Source organism: Lonchura striata, chromosome Z (genome assembly GCF_050655825.1).
Source record: "Lonchura striata isolate lonStrDom1 chromosome Z, ASM5065582v1, whole genome shotgun sequence".
NCBI classification, from domain to species: domain Eukaryota; kingdom Metazoa; phylum Chordata; class Aves; order Passeriformes; family Estrildidae; genus Lonchura; species Lonchura striata.
In genome coordinates this window covers 7,558,062-7,577,061 of record NC_140740.1, presented here as the reverse complement: position 1 = coordinate 7,577,061, position 19,000 = coordinate 7,558,062, and the positions used below count along the sequence as shown (strand labels likewise).

Here is a 19,000-nt window from a genome sequence, read left to right as displayed (position 1 = left end):
GTTAGTGCCATAGTGCTTGTAGTGACACTTTGTGCAGTCTTGGTGCTTTCTGTAGAACCATAAAACAACTCACTAAAAGGCACCTCTGGAACACTTCCAGTCCAGTTCCTGCTCAATGCAGTCTATTTTTGTGTCAGAACAGACATAAAAGCTTAGTCATCCATTCTGACCATAATCAGGATGTGATGGGTTAGGGTGTTTGGTGCCATACCTCCGGGGAGCTCCCTGGTTGCTTCCTTCTAAAAGGAAACTGGTCCATACACGCTGAGATTGCTCTGCAAAGTAACACAGTTCCCCCTTGAGTGGGGCTGTACCACAACTTCAATTTCAGAACAGCTGCTGCTTCAGACCAAACCACTCTATTGGAAAACATTTTGAAGTTACCTCAGAGTAAAGGCAGCCTAAACAGCCCTGGGATTTTCTAGTTAGTACAGTATTTACATGTGTCTTTGATATGTTTGCCAACTTGTTTGTGATACAAGTCAGGTATCATCTCAGCAGAATAACAGTGTAATTCCCTTTGTTTGTTAAAATCATCTTTCCTACAGATTTGAAATTTTCTGTACAAGTTATTGAGAATCTTTCAAAGAAGGGGCAGTTACCTATTGCAATCAAACATTTCTGAGGTCTTTTGGAAATCTGTGCTCCAGCATCTTTCTTTCCTTATAACTCTTCATGCTGAGCTTATAGGGGTTTTAAATGTCTGCAGAGGACTTTAGCAATTGATTCTTATACAGTCTTGAAGGGACTTCACAGAAAGTGGAATCGTAACTGTGGGAGAGTAGGCACAGTCCAAGAGGTGCTGATCGAATGTACACAAGCCCCAGAAGCCAAGCGAGATGTTGTAAGGAAACATTTTCTTTCTGTGTTGTATCTGTAATTCCCCTTCCATATATTTAGAATGTTCTAGAATTTTATTTTTCAAAATTTATCTGAATATTTGTAACATTCTCTGATTCATGTTACTATTTCAGTTTTAAAGTAAGGGTATTTCTGTTTCTTAGATGTGCAATCATGCTTTTTTTTATCCCAGTTACTCAGACTGTAGTTGTTATAATAGTTTAAAAATAACCATGTCAGAAAAAATTTTGATGAAATTATATGCAGTTTATATATGTAATCAGCTACAGTGTGACTCATACATTGACCTTGATTTTGTTGTCAAATCCTATTTTATTATTTACTTCAGGAGCCACTGGAGGAGAAAGTTTTGACCATTTGACATCTTTGGCATTACAAGCTTTTCCTAATGTATGTTCCAAAACATTTCATTCTATCTTTTCTCAAAAACAATTCTGAAGAGCAGGATGCTTGCTGTTCTTTGTGAAACTTCCCCATAAAAGAATGTGCAGTTCTTTAAAAAGAATTTAAATAATTGTGCATCACTGGTGAAATTACTGTGGAGAGTTTTTGTTAACACAGTATCTACCAAAAGTTTCTTCTCATTTCTATTTCTAAAATACTTCTTTCTTTCCCCAACCCCACCCTGAACAGTAAATTTTAATGGCAGGGTCAAATCACAGAATGCCCAGAAGTGTAAGTGTGCAGTGGGTACTGCATATGTGCAGTGGGTGGATAGAGTGGAATTACTAATTCTTAATAAGCATTGGTATACTCAGTCTGGATTCTAATAGGTTCTTAATCCTAAAACTACCTGAGTTTTGGCTCTTGAATTCTAGCTCATCTGGTGAGTCATAAATAGTCATTCAGATATTCTCTGAAAAAGACTTCAGGTTGATGTGTTTTGCTGAAGCTTTTTTTAGTGTTTGTGGGGAATGAAGAGACTTGGAGGGGGAGGTTCATGTTTATATTTTTTGTTTGGTTATTGTTTTTTTTTCTTCCCTAAGATGGATACTAAATGTTTATTCACAATGACAGTATTGTTTAAGTGAGCTGTTTGTAGTAAGAGCTGGGCAAATCTCATTTCACTTTGTTATACTCATCTCATTTATTGATAGCTATGTTCCTCAGACTTCAGATTTTTTACTGTATTTTTGATATAATTTCTATGTACATCTTTTTATTCTACTAGATACAACTAATCCTTCTTATATGTTAATTTTCTCCTTGCAAACATTTTTGGCTTGATTATCTCTTTGAATAGTCTTCTAAGAGTGTCTTCTCTTTCTTCAGATTAACCAAGAACCAAATTTATGTCATTTTTAAATTGAAGGGATTAATTTTTAGCTGAGGATGAAACTGAATACATTTTATTAATACTTGTCAAAACAGTAAATGTTTCTGTCTTTTTGAAAATACAGACTACTTTATATTTATTGTAAGTTTTGGCAAAATAAGCATTAATAACTTTTATTTTCTGAATCCCAGCACATTATATCAGTATAGAAGTGAAAGAAACAGTGTTTATAAGAAGTAGTAATATATTATTTCATCAGAGATGTAGCAGAGAAAAGATAGTATGCTAGGCAAACACTTCCTTCTTAAGATTGCTATTTCATAACTTGTCTTGACTTAGTTAATTTCTATAACTGGATTTATAGACTAGACTTGAACAGAGAGCAGAGGATTCAGTGGTTCAAATGCCTGCTACTTCTGGGTGAGGTTGTTTAGAAGAATAATGATACAGTTAATAAAGTCAAAAATATGTCAGAGATAATCAAACTCCCTTTCTTCCACCATGTACAACTACTCTTTTTTCTTACTGAATCTCTACAAGTACTCACTTTCTCTGAAAATTTATGGTTGGTGATACAACCATTTTTGTCTGATTATTGTGTTGCATTTTTTCCTTATTGATGTGCTTATTTATAATGCATGGGCATGTTTCTCACTTTATATATATATATTATACTGTGCATTGCTATGCTACATGTAGCCATACCTTAGAAACTTATAATTAACTCATAATTAACTTGATTTTTAAAAAAGCAGAAACTTAACATTGGCTTAATTATTACTATTTAGAAGCTTTTTCAAGCCCATGTGTGACAAGTTCAGATACTCTAATATAATTTTTAATTGTAAGTGCCACAGTGAACTCATCAAATATGTATAAAATTCTTAGGGTTTTGGGGCTTTATGGTTGCCACAGAAGGAAAATAAAGACCTTTTCCTCTTGTTTTCACATAATATAAATACAATGCATCTTCTTTAGAGCCTTACCACATATATTTAGGAAAAAGTGAACACTAATTTTGTATTTCATTTGAAGAGATATTCAGGTACATGTTACTTCCAGTTTTGTTTAAAACACTACTTTTAATTCATTATTTCTCCTACTACTGTATAGTTTATACTGTATTTCTTATGGAGGAACTTTGTGTTTGCTAATCAAGAATAATGTCTCTCTTATTTATCTACAAATACCATCTGTTTTCAGGCAAGCACTGTCATTGTTTTTATGTCAGGACACCTTACAGCTTAATTTCCTTCAATTTTTTTTCATGATACAGTGACAAAGATGTGTTGCAGAAAGCTTTTAAATAAAGACTGCTTTGTCTGCAAGATCCATCCCTATGTTCTGGTTACAAAACATTCTCATCCTGTAACAGGGCAGCAGCCACTTGTAGCCGACACCTGGGCTGAGCAAATGGTACAGAGGACTGCCTTCCTCTGGGCTCTGCACATACAACTATGTCTCTTTTGTGTTCTTTTTCATGTGATTATGTACGTCTCAACAGTGAATTACTTTCCTTGGTTTGGTTTTCTCTGTCTTCATTTGCGTGTACCTGTCTGCTGGCTCTGGTTAGAAAGATTTTTACCTCAGTATTATGCATAGATAAAAACCTTGGTCTCTCCACTTCTAGCTCATATAATTCATCAAAGGATGAGGGTAGGCCTCTTTATGGTCTTTTGTGAGCTTCTCTGAGCTAGTGCTGTTTGAGGTCTGAAATTTAAACCTTTCTGTATCACCTCTTCTAGGAAGGGTTGATTCCTGCTGCAAGATCTGACTGTAGAGCAGAATCCATCCTAAAGTAGGGAGAAAGTGTACGAGTCCAGCGTCTTCTTCTTATAGTCTCAAATGAAATGACTCTCTGGGAATAATTTCTTTGCAGATGCAAGTTTCCACCAGTAGCAAGAACTTTGAATGAGGAGCAAAGTTCCAATGCCTGGAATTTAGCAGATATCCCTATGTACTTTCTGTCCTTAGCAGCAGATTTTTAGCTACTTCCTCAATCAAAACTGAACTCCAGAAAATTTCTGATCACTGTTTTCTACCACCATTGGGAACAGGATAAGATCTTGGCAATCTTCTGGGAAAATCCAGCACCATGTCCCTTTTCCAAACCTATCAGGGAGTATTTATTTAGGCATTAAGTCCCTCCTCCTGTGCCATTATCAAATAATAGAAACACTCTAAGAAAAAATAGAACAATAGATATAAAACTGGCAGAAAAGGCTATAACTGAAGTATAAAATACTTTTATTGCCAGGGAAACATGCTGTCTATCTGCTTTTCTGAAAATTTTCATCCAGCTATATTGATGACTGTGTATTTATCAGCCTCAGTAATTGTGGTAATGTGCTTATGATCACGGTGGGTAGATACTTTCTTTACCATCTGCACTCTTCCATAGACCAGTGAGCAGATGTTCTCCAAATGATCTCTTTATAAAACATGATTTCTGTTATGGCACCTGATTGAACATTAACTGTACTAAATGCAGTCACCAAAGAACAGTGATAGGTGGAACAGTGGAGCACAGGCTGCTCCTGAGATCATGAAAGGGAGAAAATTAGATTGTTCCTGGTGTGAAGCCCAACAAGATTTTGCCTTAGACAAAGAAAATTCTGGATTTTTAAATTATTTTTTTTTGCAAAACAAGAGGCTAGTTATGGGATGTTTGGTAGAATTGACACAGGAGGGGAAGGAGAAGGATTGAGGAGTAACAAGTGGGAAAAGCAAGGGTAAAAAGGGCATGAAAGGCTCTGATGAAGTCCAGTGCTTGCTACCATAGCTCATTCTAGATTATTACGTCTGATTTCTGTTCAACCCATCCTTTTCTGAATCCATGTGAGCCATTAGCCATCTTCAGGTAAGACTAGGAAACAGAGTAAGAGTTGTTTGCGACAGCTATTGGAGAGATATAAACTTGGATTGAGGGACCAGTACAACTGGCTTCTAGTTGCTGGCAGGACCTGTATTTTCTCTGTGCCTGTAAACAGCAAACTGCAAGCTGACAGGTCACAGGCCAGCTCCTGGAAGAAGGTAAGTCTGACCTGGTGAATCATTGGGAAGCCTAAGGTCCATACCTGGATATCAGAAGGGCTTCAAGTCCACACTGAGGTATCAGTGGTTGTTGAGTGTTCTTGTGAACCAAGAACATCCAGGTCTTGCACTCCAGACCTGGTCAGCTGAAGGGCACAGTCAGGTTTGGGTTGTCTGTTCTACACTTACCAAAGTGCTCTGCTCATGTGGGCTCTGGCAAAAGTGCTGTCTCTGCTCACATGTGGGGATGGCCCTGTGTTTCCATACATGCCTAACAGGAATAATGCTCTGCCTTTTTCCTGCATGGTCTTGGAGGAGCAGAACCATGGCAAGTTCTATCTATCAGCCTGGAACGAAAGGAATCACCTTTTGTTGGAGATTATCAAATTTGGCTCTATCAAACTGGGAAAAATTCCTCCTGTGGATACATATTTCCCTGGATTTGGTTACCTGCAATAATCCCAGGATTCTCATCTGCAGTTTTAGTGCCAACTAAGGATTGGTACAGAAAACATGTGGTGATTTTAGAGTCACTGAGCCAACAACAAGTTTTGTGGATATTTTATGGTGCCTCAGAATTTTCATTTCTTATATAATCAGCCTTCAGGAACCCCTTTCAGCTAGTGCAGCAGCCATGCATTTCCAATGCATTTTGATTAACAATGACCACATGAATTGATAGAAAATTTTCCATTCCCTGAGGTAAAGAGATTAAATCATATTTACTCTGCTCTCATGTGTCATCTTTTTCTGGTCACTTGAAAAACTATCAAAAGATCCTAAGCACCTAAGCACTCCAAACCATGGTTCTCAATTAAAGAACATAAAACCTATTGGAAAAAAAAAAAAAAAAAAAACCACCAAAATACAAACAAACAAAACCACAAAAAAAAAAAAATCAAAAAACTTTGATGTGCAAAACTGTGAGATAATTGATGGATTTTTAAGTGTAGATAAAAATGTATATACAAACAGTTCTAATCCTCTAATACTCTGTATTTTTGTCCCCCATCACTCCAGGAAAGCCAGATTCTCTGGTATAGCAGAAAATAATCTGGCATCAGTATCCTTGTTTATTGTCTTTTTAAGATTACAGGATATCTGCCTTTTCAGTACTCACATTTGTGATTGTTATTTCTGGGTGCAACTTACCCAGGTTTTCCTAAAACTCTTAATTGGTATAAGCTTGGATTTTTAGCTTCAGAGATTACCTGAAGATTGTTCTGCTGAAGATTTTTGTGCAGCTTTGAGGTCTTAGATGTTCTGAATCCCACAGCACAGAGATCTTCCTATCACCTTATTTGATTTCCATACAGAATTTCCTCTGCAAATACCTTTTGCCATTTTCAAAGCTGCTTGAGGTCTTGGTCATTGTTTTCTTTGACAGATGCTTACATTAACCTTGCACTCTTGGAAACTGAAAAGGAATTATTCAGCTCAGAAGAATTAACCCAACTCATATTGGTTGTTAATTGCTATTTGTTATATTAGAGAGACCCATTATATTTCTTCTTTCCTTCTGAAAATCACTAGGAGTTGTTACAGGCATGCAAAAATCTAGCTCCAGGTATCAACCTCAGAGGAAAGGGAATGAATCATTCGTATCTGGAAGTCTTTCATAACTTGTCAGACTTTGATTATTCTTTTTTTATTACTGTGCAACTTTGAATGAATTTAAAGCAAGAACATCTGATTTTCACTTGGTGAGATAACAGCCAGGCAGTCTTGCATGCAAAGCCTGTAACTTAAGTTGAAGCCATTTACTGTTTGATGTTAATTTAATAGCTAGATTAGTGTCAGTCTGAAACAAAACCTGAATTTCTCTTGTAAGTTGTGAGTTTTAGGGCAATGTGTGTATAGAGCACTGTGCATATTTCTCACTCCTTCCTGCTTAGAGACTCCACCTTCCACAAATGGGGAGCCAATGTAGTTAAGGACTCAGGCTGTTTGCATTTGGTGAAAAATGTAAGTAATTTTAAAGCTTAGGCATCTGCCCTTACCTGTCACATATTTTTGTCACATGTTGTAAACCTGTTATTCACATCATCAGTGATGTTTTCTGTTGTTTGTTTCTTACCTATGAGTAGCATATTACAGAATCAATTTCTCATATAGAAGCAGCATCACATCAAACTTGCTGATGGATTGTCAGTCCTTGAATTATACAGAAAGAAACAATTCTTTTTCCCTGCATTTGTCTTTGGAATTCTTTGACTCACATTCTTGATTGCTGTCTTTTGCTAGTTTATGGTTAAGATATTTGAAAATATTTTCTCCATATGCTTTGGTAATAAAGATGCTCTGGAAAGTGGTTTTGCTCCATAGATTAGATTTTTCAGTCCAGAAACATTCGCCTTTGAAGAGTGGTGCCCGTTGATTTTCTGAGGCTGTCAAAGAGAAAGTTGATAAAAACTGTTTCCTGACACAACATGAAAGAGAATGAGAAACTTTTTATTTCCAGGAATAATCCAAGTGGTTTGGTATCAGACTATTTTACTCTCCATCCCTTGATTTAGCAGGGATGGGGTCCAGAATTAATTATACCTGTTTCCGATTTTATTTGATTGTTCTTACACACTGAGTCAGCATTCGCCTTTCAGCATGTTAGATTAGGTAGTGTGCATGCCAGTGAGAGTTTACTGTTATGATTAAGGTTTTTTTGGTGATGTTGTCACTGCAGAGAAGACTCTGGAGAAGGAGAAAATAGTCAAGATAATGTGATTTGATAAACTGTCTGCCTCAGTTTCCTTTCTTTAGTTTTATATGGGAAAATTTAGATTACTTGTCTGTGTTGAAAAGTTAATTCATTCTCCATTAGCTAAATTGGTGTTCAATTATCAACTCCTTCAGCTTTACTTTCTTCTCTACAGAAAAAAGTTTCTGAAGAGTCTAACTAGCATTTTCCTCCCTCTCATTAAGGACCTTAGTTACTTAATTTAAACTCTTATCAGGAAAGTCTCCAGGTCCTGGAGGCAGAGTGACTTTTTCCAGAGGCAGTGGGCAGTGCAGGAGGTGGAGTGGCGGTGTCAGGGACACCCAGCAGCCGCAGCACCGAGCTGGTTCACAGGAATGGGAAGCAGTGCCAGAGCTCACCCCTAGGTCAGGGGTGGCTCCATGTGGTGGAAAAGTTTCTCCTCCAGCCCGTGCTTCCAAAGAAAGGCTCAATAGTCTTCAGTCGTCCTGTCTCATGGTTGTTTATTGCAAGTTATCTAAAAGATTGTCTTCTCTGGCTGCTGTGGTTTGTTCAGCAGCTCAGGCAGAGGCACACACACACCCTGACATCCTCTCTGTCCCCTCACTTCTTTTTCTCTCCCCCAGCCTGCTGCTGCTATCTTTTATATGGTAAATTATGTGTTAAACATTTATAGTTTTTCCCCAATACCTACTACCTATATTAAATGATGCCTTTCTACTCTAAACCAATCTGTGAGTGCCAACATCACCAAGAAAATGGAGGTAAGGAAGAAAGAAAGAGGGAGGACAGGGCAGGCCCAAATCCCTCCATCTTAAAACTTCTGACCCCCATGTACAAGACCTAAAAACTCCCCTGTCCAGGTGTTAAAACCCCCCTGTACAGCACTCAAAAATTCTTCCCTCTACTTTGTGACTACTTCTACTATAATATCTAAGCTTTTATGACTTCTTGCTCTTCCTGCAAGGTTTGTAAATTGTTCCATCATTCAAATCCAAAATCACAGCTGTTTCCAACTGCCTGCCAGGGTCTCAAATGCTTCTGACCAGGGCCTGGAACATCCAAAAATGTCTGAGGGACATTTTGAGTTCCAACAAAGTCAGGGCAGAGAAGGTGCGGGCAGGGAAGCCATTGACAGGGAGGAAAAGGTGGGGGAGTGGGGGTGGTCAAGCCAACCCTCTGAGCAAACCCCGATCCCTCCAAGAAGTCCAGTGTCCCCTTATGTCACATTGCCAGCTTTTATGTGCTGAACTTTCTCCCACAGCCCGATTTCCCTGGTGTTTTTTCCCAGTCTGCCTCACTGGCAATTGTTGAGGGATCGCTCATAGCCCACTCATGGAAGCTTCTCTCCCTTGACCAGCTGCCAGGAAAAGGCTCCCCTGGGCCAGCCCCTATAGGAATCCTTCAACTCATAAAACATATAGGCATAATTAAAAATCAGATACATCCCTGTCCCCCATCCCTGAAAGTGTTCAAGGCCAGGTTGGATGGAACCCTGAGTAACCTGTTGTGCTGGGTGGCATCCCTGCCTGTGGCAGAGGTGTTGGAACAAGTTGACCTTTAAGTTCCTTTCCAACCCAAGCCTTTCAATTATTTCTGTGAGTATCAATAAAATACATCATTTCTGATATAAAGGCTCTTTTTATAGATTAAGCTATTCTGAAAACTTGTTGCAAATTGTGCTCCAATATTATATTGGATTATGGTTTGTGTCTCCTCAAAACTGAAAATTTAGAATTATTCACCATACTTTTGATAACAAGGGAAGACCCTAAATGAAACTCCATTTATGTTTACTGCACAGTCATTCAAGGGGTTGTGTTTCAGCACAGTTTTCAATTGGATAACTGTGTGTAGATGTACTGTAATATGGTTAAAAAGGCAGGATTTGCTTTGATTTGAGCTCATTAAGCCAGCATATCATCATCTGGCATTCATCAGATTCTTGCCAGTACTTAATGTTTGTAAGGCAGCCAGAGGAGCTCTGCTAACACTTTGAGTGATAAATGCTGCCATGGAAATTGAGGAAATTATGTCACTCTTGAGAGAGCAATACTTTAATTAGATGGAGACTGTGGAACTACATCTTCTGATGCATCATCAGCAGGGTACTGCTGAAAGCCATCCTCATGGTAAAGTTGTGCATAGAGTCAATATTCTTCCCATTACATTGTTCGTGTGCAAACCCTTCTCATCTCTCTGTCCAGACAGTCCTCTTTAAATTCTGGATCACTAAACTTCAGGGAAAAGACATACTCCAACCCCTGCATGATAGTGATGTACCTAGGGGAGATTTGAAGAGTCCTTTCTTAGTCTTCTGTGAAAGCATTATCTTCACCATGCTTGCAAAACCCTTTTCCCTTGGTTTCCTGGCAGTTTTTGACACCTTTTGTATGCTTCGTTTCCATTGCTGTTGCACGGATTCAGGGAATGCCTGCACATTTTCTGCTGGTGCAATCATTCAAAATTGACTGCCATTCCAGATGTGGGAATACAAGATTCAATATAAATTCTCCACCTAAGGCTTAGTTCCAAAGTAGATAATGCATAAGGACAATGTTCCTGCCTGTGATATCACGTTTAGACACAATGAGAGCAAAAATTAACCAAGTTGAATCAGTTCTGGATCTAACATTTGCCAGTCCTTCAAGGCTGTACTTATCTGCAATATTTTGTTTAAAAGAGTATAAAAGGATGAATAGATTATTTTTCTGATTGATGTGTGATTTATAAGATATTTTAAAAGACCTCATTTTAAGTTCTCAGATGCAAGCAATCAACTTACTTTGCATGGGGAAAAAAGGTGAAAGATGAGAAAATAAATGGCAATTAAATGTTTTGACTGACTTTGGTACTTCTATGGCAACAGAGGGAACAGTGTTTCTTTTTGGAGTGAAAAAATAAGCTCTTCCTTGAAAGAACATGGATCTGCACATTTTCCCTGTGTATAGAGCATGTATTCAGGCACTTGAATTAAAAACTTTTATATTAAACTGTGCATAGAGCAAGCTTGCTCATACTGTAATTAGAATAGAAGAAAATCATGGCAAAGAAGTCTACCAGTGATACTGAACTTTTCAATGAAAAAAAAATCAAGGCTAAATTGAGGGATTAGAAGACTCAATACTGATTAAAGATGACATAAGATGACAGATGGAATTCAATAGAAATAAATGCAATGAGACACGTGGAGGAACAATCCTTTACAATCATCCACTGTTATCATTTGGGGGTCATAATAGATTCTTAAAAATACTAAGCCTCAATGCTTAGTAGATACCAAAAAGCCAGAGTGTTATTTATTATTAAGAAAAGCACTAAGAATAAAACAGAAATTACCATCTTTCCTTGTTTCAGGCCTGGAATATTTTCAGTTTCTTCACTGTCAGCTGTATTTTGTGCTACTGCAGAAATATAAATAAATATGCATACATGAAAAGACACCCCAAAATAGAAATTACTGTTATGGTTTTCTGTTATAAGCTGAAAAATAATCTTCCCCTTTGCTTTAAGTGTCTCCCATTTGTTTTTTATTTCTGTATTTTCAACCTTCCATAAAATGCAAATGTAATGTAACAGTGCTTAAGATAGCATATTTTCAATAAATTTTCTGCAAAGTTTTCACTAAATATCACCAACAAGCAGGGATTTATCTGATAAAGTATGCAAGGGAAAAATAAGAGCAAAAGAACTTTTCACTTCCATTTCTACTCTTATCTTTACTGACATTCTAAAATAGAAATTGCCTTTTTAAAGTTATTTTGTTTTCACTCTTTGGCTTCTCTGGGGCATTAAATAGTTGTTGTGAATATGTAAGATTTGGTCGTGTCAGGTTTGTAAGACAGCCTCTAGCCAAGTAAAAACCCTGCAAACATGAAACTTTGGAAAGTACAGAATTTGTAAAATATTGGGATAAAATAGCTTTGGTTCCTGTTGTTATGACATTGAAATAAAATTTCTGGAAGAAATCTTTTGCAATGAAGACGAAGGCAAAGATGGTAGCTACTATTTCTTCCAGTGAATAGTTTGAGAGAAATAGATTTAAAATAGAAAGAGGGATTTGGGATACAGGTTGGAGAAGGCAAGAAATACAGGTCAGAAAATAATGTGGTAAAGGAGGCCTGCCTTTCCTAATGTGGAACAAGCTGTCTGCCTCTCCATATAAAAAGAGATACCTAATAAATTGGAGCAACTTGCTAAAGTAGTAACTAATTTCTTTTTTCCAGCCTGTGTTGTTCAAACATTAAGGCCCAACACAGAAACACAAGGAATGTTGTAAAATTAGGTGTCATCATAATTTTGAAATATTATTGTTTCTAAAACCCAGGAAGTATACCTATCAATAGAAGAAAATGAATGGATGATCAACATTTTCCAAAAGTAATTGAATGGGCAGTCTAGAAATTTAATTTTTTTATGTAATTATTGAAATCATGTATAAAATAAATGGGTTTCAAAATTTAGACGTAAGAGTATGTTAACTTGAATCATTCTTTTTTTATTTTGCAGAATGAAGAGAAGGCACCAGTCAGTTTTCCATCACTTCTTAGCCATATGACTTCTCTCTTCTTAAATCATCCTGTAATTCCAATGACAACGAATACAGATTCAGGTGTCCCAGAGTTGATAAACACATTTTCTCCACTGATGTCATCCATGCCTTGTGACATGCATATAGTCAATTTGAGGACAATCCAAGCAAAGGTAAGGTCAAACCACTGGGTTTTGCAAACATATGATACAGCTTACTGATATAGTAAAATAATTTATTCTTGTAAAGTACTTTGTGCGCAGGTTTATATGATATGATAAACTGCAGTGTGATTATGAGCTTTTCTTAATTTTGCAAGAACTGGAGACGTGTCTGAGTAATGAGAAATGACGAGATTGTGTTTTTTCACAACATATTAGTATGCATAATTCAAGATTCTCTCTCTGGAGGGGTTACCTTTCAATGAGTTCCCAAAGTTTAAGAGAGAACCATTCATATAGCTCAGTCTTTTCTGTACTAGAATAATTAAATTTAAGGTCATTAGAGTTTGTTCTGATTATTTTTTTAATAAAGAATATAGTTTTAAACCCAAATTTTATTGTTTTTTAAGCTTAGTTACAAGATCTAATTTAGTTATTCTAACAGCATCTCATGATTGGTTCCTGTGAAAGCATTCTCTGGTAAGCAAACCAAAACCAAACCAAACAAACAAACCCCAAATATCTAGCCAACACCAAAAAAAAAAAAAAAAACACAACAAACCAACAAACAAAATACTAAACATAAAAAGTCTTTTCTGTACTTAGTGTTTTTCTCCTTCAAAGGAAAGAAAGGTATGTAACCACCAGAATTTAATTTTCCCTTTGATTAATTGAAGGACTGAAACTCATTTTGCATTCTTTTCCTGCCAACTGTTCTATAAATTATTTTCAGTTTTTCAGCTCCTTTTAAAATGTGATTATGTTAACATTATGTTGTTTTGCAGTGCTATTCACCAGTGTTGCTACCACACTGCAATCCCTCTTTAATTCTGCCATACTTAGAAACTTACAAACTATTTATCCCTTTTCCTCTAGAGTCTCCATGATACCTGGGCTTGTCTGTATTAACATGAGATTATATTCTGTTTAATCTGATCTTCATTCTGTCTTAATCTGTATTTTAAAATTTAAACAATGTTTGCTTTCTTTGTAAATAGTTCAATCTTGTGTAAGCCCCTTCAGCTGTGACTGATTCTTATTTTGAATTTCAAAGTCGAAAATATCTTGATTTTGTGGGTCTTGTGCCTTTGAAAAGTTAGGAAGACACTGATACTAAATTAAATCTTCAAGTGATGTGAATTTTTCAGTCTTCACTGTGTATATTTTGTTTACTTCAACAAGCTCAGCATTACAAGTTTACTTCAACATATCAAGTTCAGGGGCAGAGCTTCATGAACATCTATCCCTCTCTTTTTGAGGTGCAAATACATCCCCTTGTTTATAGGATCAGTGTATGAAAACTGTGAAAAGACAGGCTTGCTTAGTGTCTGCTTTTTGAATTCAATGTTACTACTTCTAAGTGAATCCTCTGTTTTTATCTGGGCTGTTCAGGCCCCACTGTCCCAAGTGATATAGGACTGTTAGAGGCTGTGATCTCTTCCCTGTCCGCAGCTGTATGTTCCATTGATTACTGATCTACACCTCTTGAGCTTGCAGCATTAATGTGTCCACTTCAAAGTGAGAGCTTGCAGCAGTTTTAGGATAGGAGCACTGTCATTAGAGATACAGAATGTTCACCCCTACAGCAAAAATGGCACTATGCCTTGCAAATAATTCTGTAAATCTCTCCTCATTTTCTGCTTCCTTTCTCTTGCTTCCAAGAATTTGAATAAGTGACATTATTCTGGCTGATTGACACAATTAATTTTTTTTTCCAGAAACTTGCACCTCTCCATTGCTTAAAATGTTGATTTGCCATAATCCATTACAATTACAGATAAGAGAGTACCAAATTAAAATAATTGTTAAGATTTAAGGTAGAAATCAGAAAGAATATTGGTTTTGTTGTAAGATGTCTCATCTTGGCATGAATGAGTCCAGTCCATTATGATTACAACATTTAAAGATTTTTTTCCTTAACAGAACTCCAGCTTTTCAGAAGACACATATTTTATCTTATGTAAATGAAGATCTAGAACACAGTAGACTCGTCCCTTTATACTAAGCGTAAATACATACATTTGCCATATTGCCTAAACTTTTCAGTGTGTGTCCATTAGCTTACAGTAATTGAATTTTACAAAGAGTTTAAATGTTTTTTCTTTTTCATCAAAATTTTTGCATTTTGCAGCATTGCCCTGGGATACTGGTTATGAGAAAGCCTAACAATTTTTTTAAAAAGATTTCTTATAAGGTCACATTTTAATTCCCAGAGTTCAAAATCAAATCAAACTTTGGCAGCTCTTCTAAGAAAGATTTTTAGAGATTTAATAACACAGTGTTTAGGACTTTTTTGTTGAATAACAGTGCTGTGAAGTTTTACAAGGTTAAGAATGTTGTAACTTTTGGAAATTGAGGAGATTGTTGCAGGTTTTCATGCAGTTAGCATGGTCATGTTTAGAAGGTGTATTTGGTGTAAATTAAGTTCATCCTTGCTCAGACATTCATTAACCTTAAAATGTATTTAATCTAATTTTCCTAGAGATGATATAAGAACAGGTAAATTAAAGTAGATATGGAGGCTGTGACAACTTAATATTTCACCTGCTTTGATTATGTGTTAGAACAGCTTTATTTTTTTATGCAGGGTTATTATGTGTGTGGTAGAAGATGGACTGCTAAATCATAGATATTTATACTGACCAAAACAGTTTTACTAAGGGTATCTTTAATTGTGTGTTACCTTTTTGTTTTGAATCTTTTGAATCTTAATAAGGATAATATTTAATTCTAAAAAATATTCATGCCATCATTTGAAATGCATACATGCATTTTTTATGCAGATTAGTAGAAGATAATTTAAGTGAATTAGAGGAAGTGTTGATACCCATTACTAGCTTGTCATTTCTAACATTAATTTACCCCATAGGAAGTCAGGCTTTTTCAGTATGAATTTTAATGTTTCACTAATCTGATGTTTAAGCAGGCAGTATTATTTTGTGCACATAAAAATATCTACTTTTAAGTGCAACACTGTCAGATCAGTGACAATGAAAACCAAGTCAGGTGTTTCATCGTAGGAGGAGGAAAATATCACAGTTATTACCTTACTTACATGTAGAAAGTGGTACTGCTACCCCAGTGAACAGGATAAGAACTTCTTTAGCCAACAATGTTAATAAATACCAGAAACTTGGTTTCATATGCTGAATGCTGGTGCTATTCATAAAAAGTTGATTTTTTAGGTGGTTATAAGCTATAGTTCACAAAATCATTTCAAGCTGAGATTTTTTGTGATTTGTAAACTATGCAAAATTTCTGTTACAACTGAAAACAACTATTAGTGTTTTACTAAAAAAGTATCTAATTTCAACTCCAAATAATATTGGGTAAATTTTTATTATTTTAAGTGAGGAACCTAAGCCCACAAAACTTATAATTTTTTTTATTATATGAGTGAATACTTTATACTGTGAATATAATATAAGCATCAGTATAAGAACAAGTAAACCAGAAATAAATAAGAGAAAAATAGCCTGAAGAACTGGGATGGCTTTAGATAGAACCATCTTTTTTATGCTCTTATTGTATATATAATAAGATTAAGAGCTGAAGAATGTAAAGCAGCAATAAATAAAGAAACAAAGTAATGCATCATATTAAACAAGTGACTCCAGTGTAGGTGTGCAGTCACAAGAAAGATATTGAGGGGCTGGAACATGTCCAGGGGAGGGAAATGGAGCTGGAGAAGGGTTGGGAGCACAAATCCAGTGAGGAGCAGGTTACTCTTTAATGTCTATTGAGGCCCAAAAGCATTGAATATCTTAGAAATAAACATAAAATTTATTTCAGGCGTGTATTTCAGTGTACCTTTTTCTATACACCTTAAGCTGAGTTAGACAGCAGTTTTGCTACATGAAAGATTGTTCAATACATTGCTATTGAATATTTAAAACTGAGTATTGCAGTTAACGTATTTCTCTTTTTTTCCTGTTTTACCATATAATTTTTATGGGAAAACATTTAATACAGGTATGATAGCTACACTTCAGTCCTAAATCATGAGTACATGTGCATCTGTTGACCTTTAAATTCAGTGACTTATATTTATATTCTGTAGTACATTATATGTTTCTTCTCTTTGCCACTTACTCTTATGTTTAGCTTTATAAAAATTTTTTGAAGAGACATGACAGTTCAATCTAGACTGAACAATTTTTAAGGTGAAAATGTCTTGATCCGCTATATGATAAGGATAATTTTTGGTGCCCTAAAATGTCTTCCTGACTGATAGTTTGTTAGTAATCTTCTATAGTGTTTGTTTGTAGGTAGATACCAAACCATCTGATGAAGCTGCTCTGATCCTTCACAGAAAGGGATTTGATTGTAGATTTTCAAACAGAGACACGGGTCTGCTCTGTTCTACCACTCAGGGAAAGGTATGGCTGTTAATCTGTAGAAATTTTTAAATAAAATTTTAAAATAGGTTTTGGATTTTCTTTTGGGTGGAAGTAAATGTAAATGTAATTTTGTTTGGGAACTAGAAGAGTTCAAATCCAAATATTTCTAGTAATTTTGTGTATACTAATTAAATTACATTGAAACATAGTGAATCTGTCTAAAAAAGATCTAAATTATTGTACAGCATTTAATCTATGGCATTTAAAAAGGTTCAAAATCTTTAGCATGAGAATTTCTGATTCCTGAAAGGAGATGTACAGTTTTGAGGTATTTACTGTTTTTTCTAAATGTTGTTTTTTTTTTTTTGTTTTGTTTTGGTTTTTTTCTCCAGATAAAGGTGCATAAACTCTTTAGCAAATTCAGAGTGGAAAGTCTTACACCCACATCTTTATCTTTGATGCATTCACCTCCAGATGTCCAAAATATAAGTGAAATAAACATGAGTTCTATGGAAATAAATACATTCCGGATTCGACTGAGATGAAATCCCGCTTTAATACTCAGATAAAGAATCTGCAATTGTATCTCCTCTGAGTTTCATGTGCAATAAGAGGCACATTAATGTTATTCCAGCTTCTGGATACTGTGAGAAAAAGATGCATTCTATAGTTTTTTTTTTTTTTGACCAACACAATGAAAAGCCATGTTGCAAGCAACTTTTTTCTTTGTTCAGATTTTTCCCCCATAAAATAGCAACATCATTATCAGTTAATACAACAAGAAATTTCTATGGATGTTAACCTCTCAACAGATTAAATCTCAGGTTAAATGCTAATTAATGATGTTTCTGGTGTTTTAATTTTCATAAACAGGGGATTAGATTATAAACAGCCTTCTTTTCCTGATTCTTGATGAATTTATATGTTAATAACTCAGTGTAGAAAGTCCTGATGCAGCTTGGAAATAAAATGGAATAAAATGTTCCTGTGTAGTAGCTAATGTCCAAATATTTGCAATCATTTATATAAATGACAATAATCTCAATTTATTCTGCAATTAATTTCAGTTTATTCAACACAAAGGGGATTATTAATTGTGGTGAAATGAAAGCCTGCAGTACTTGTGATAAGTGATGGTAGATTTTAATACTTCTACCATTCACCTGAGTTATGTAAATAGAAAAACCTGAACCTACAAAGTAATTTTGCAAAGGAAACGTTTAATAAAACTCCCATTTTGTTACTTGACACACTGGGATATGTGCAATTATTCCATTACCATGATGAGAAATGTCCATAATTATCATGAATACAAGATTTTTTATAAAACTCATTTAGATACCAGTGTTCTCTGAAATGAGTTTTCTATTTCAAGATTACCATATCAAAATAAATGTGCCTTATTTTTGATATGTCTTGTTACAATTTTGGTGTCTATGTTAATGTTTTTGGGAAAAAGGTAGTTTATATAATACTTAAGCTGTGTATCTCCTATTTGACAATGCTGGCCACACTGATCTATGTACTCCTGCACCAAGTTTGTGCTACCTTATTCTGAACATTTTGACTATTTGAATGTATTAATATGATGTCATGACATGAAACACCAACAAAAGAAGAATTAGTGTAGAAGCTAAATTCAGCTGCTTTCAAGAAAATTGCAACTTGATGCAAAGAGTTGATAGTAAGCAAGGTATAGTTTGCAAACCCATCAAAACATGTTATTGCATGTCACAGACTGTGGTGACCTGTTAATTCCAAATCATGTGCCTATATTTTAAACAACATTTTACAAACTTGCAACCTCACTTACATTGCCAGTGTTCATGTTACTGAAGAATGGAGACTTTACTTTTTCCCATATTAATTAATATTTAGTACTTAAGCCATCCAAGTGTGGAAACTATTTCTCTAAGTAGAGCTGCTATTTACAGTTAATATATATAAACATTCATTTGAGTATGATCCCATTTTATAGTCGTCATTTATTTTCATAACTTGTTCTTCTGTCTCTCACTTATGCTCTACTTTTCCATACCCTCTTGCTTATCCTCAATACTAATGCATGAAAAGTCATCATAACTGATAAAAAGATGTGCTAATTCT

At 35.4% G+C, this 19,000-nt stretch overlaps 1 protein-coding gene across 2 annotated transcripts in view; it reads left to right on the top strand.

Annotated features, from left to right (window-relative positions):
• MAN2A1 (mannosidase alpha class 2A member 1) overlaps positions 1 to 17,939 on the top strand; it is a 103,853-nt gene extending 85,914 nt beyond the window's left edge. The window contains exons 20-22 of one of the 2 annotated variants that reach the window (XM_021524782.3): positions 12,372 to 12,566; positions 16,823 to 16,933; positions 17,287 to 17,939. In XM_021524782.3, the coding sequence (XP_021380457.1) occupies positions 12,372 to 12,566; positions 16,823 to 16,933; positions 17,287 to 17,439 (459 nt within the window). In that variant the 3' untranslated portion in view covers positions 17,440 to 17,939. Of the gene's footprint in view, positions 1 to 12,371; positions 12,567 to 16,809; positions 16,934 to 17,286 lie in introns of those variants that run through there. The other variant, XM_085567499.1, reaches the window with a different exon arrangement.
• The last annotated feature ends 1,061 nt before the right edge of the window (positions 17,940 to 19,000 follow it).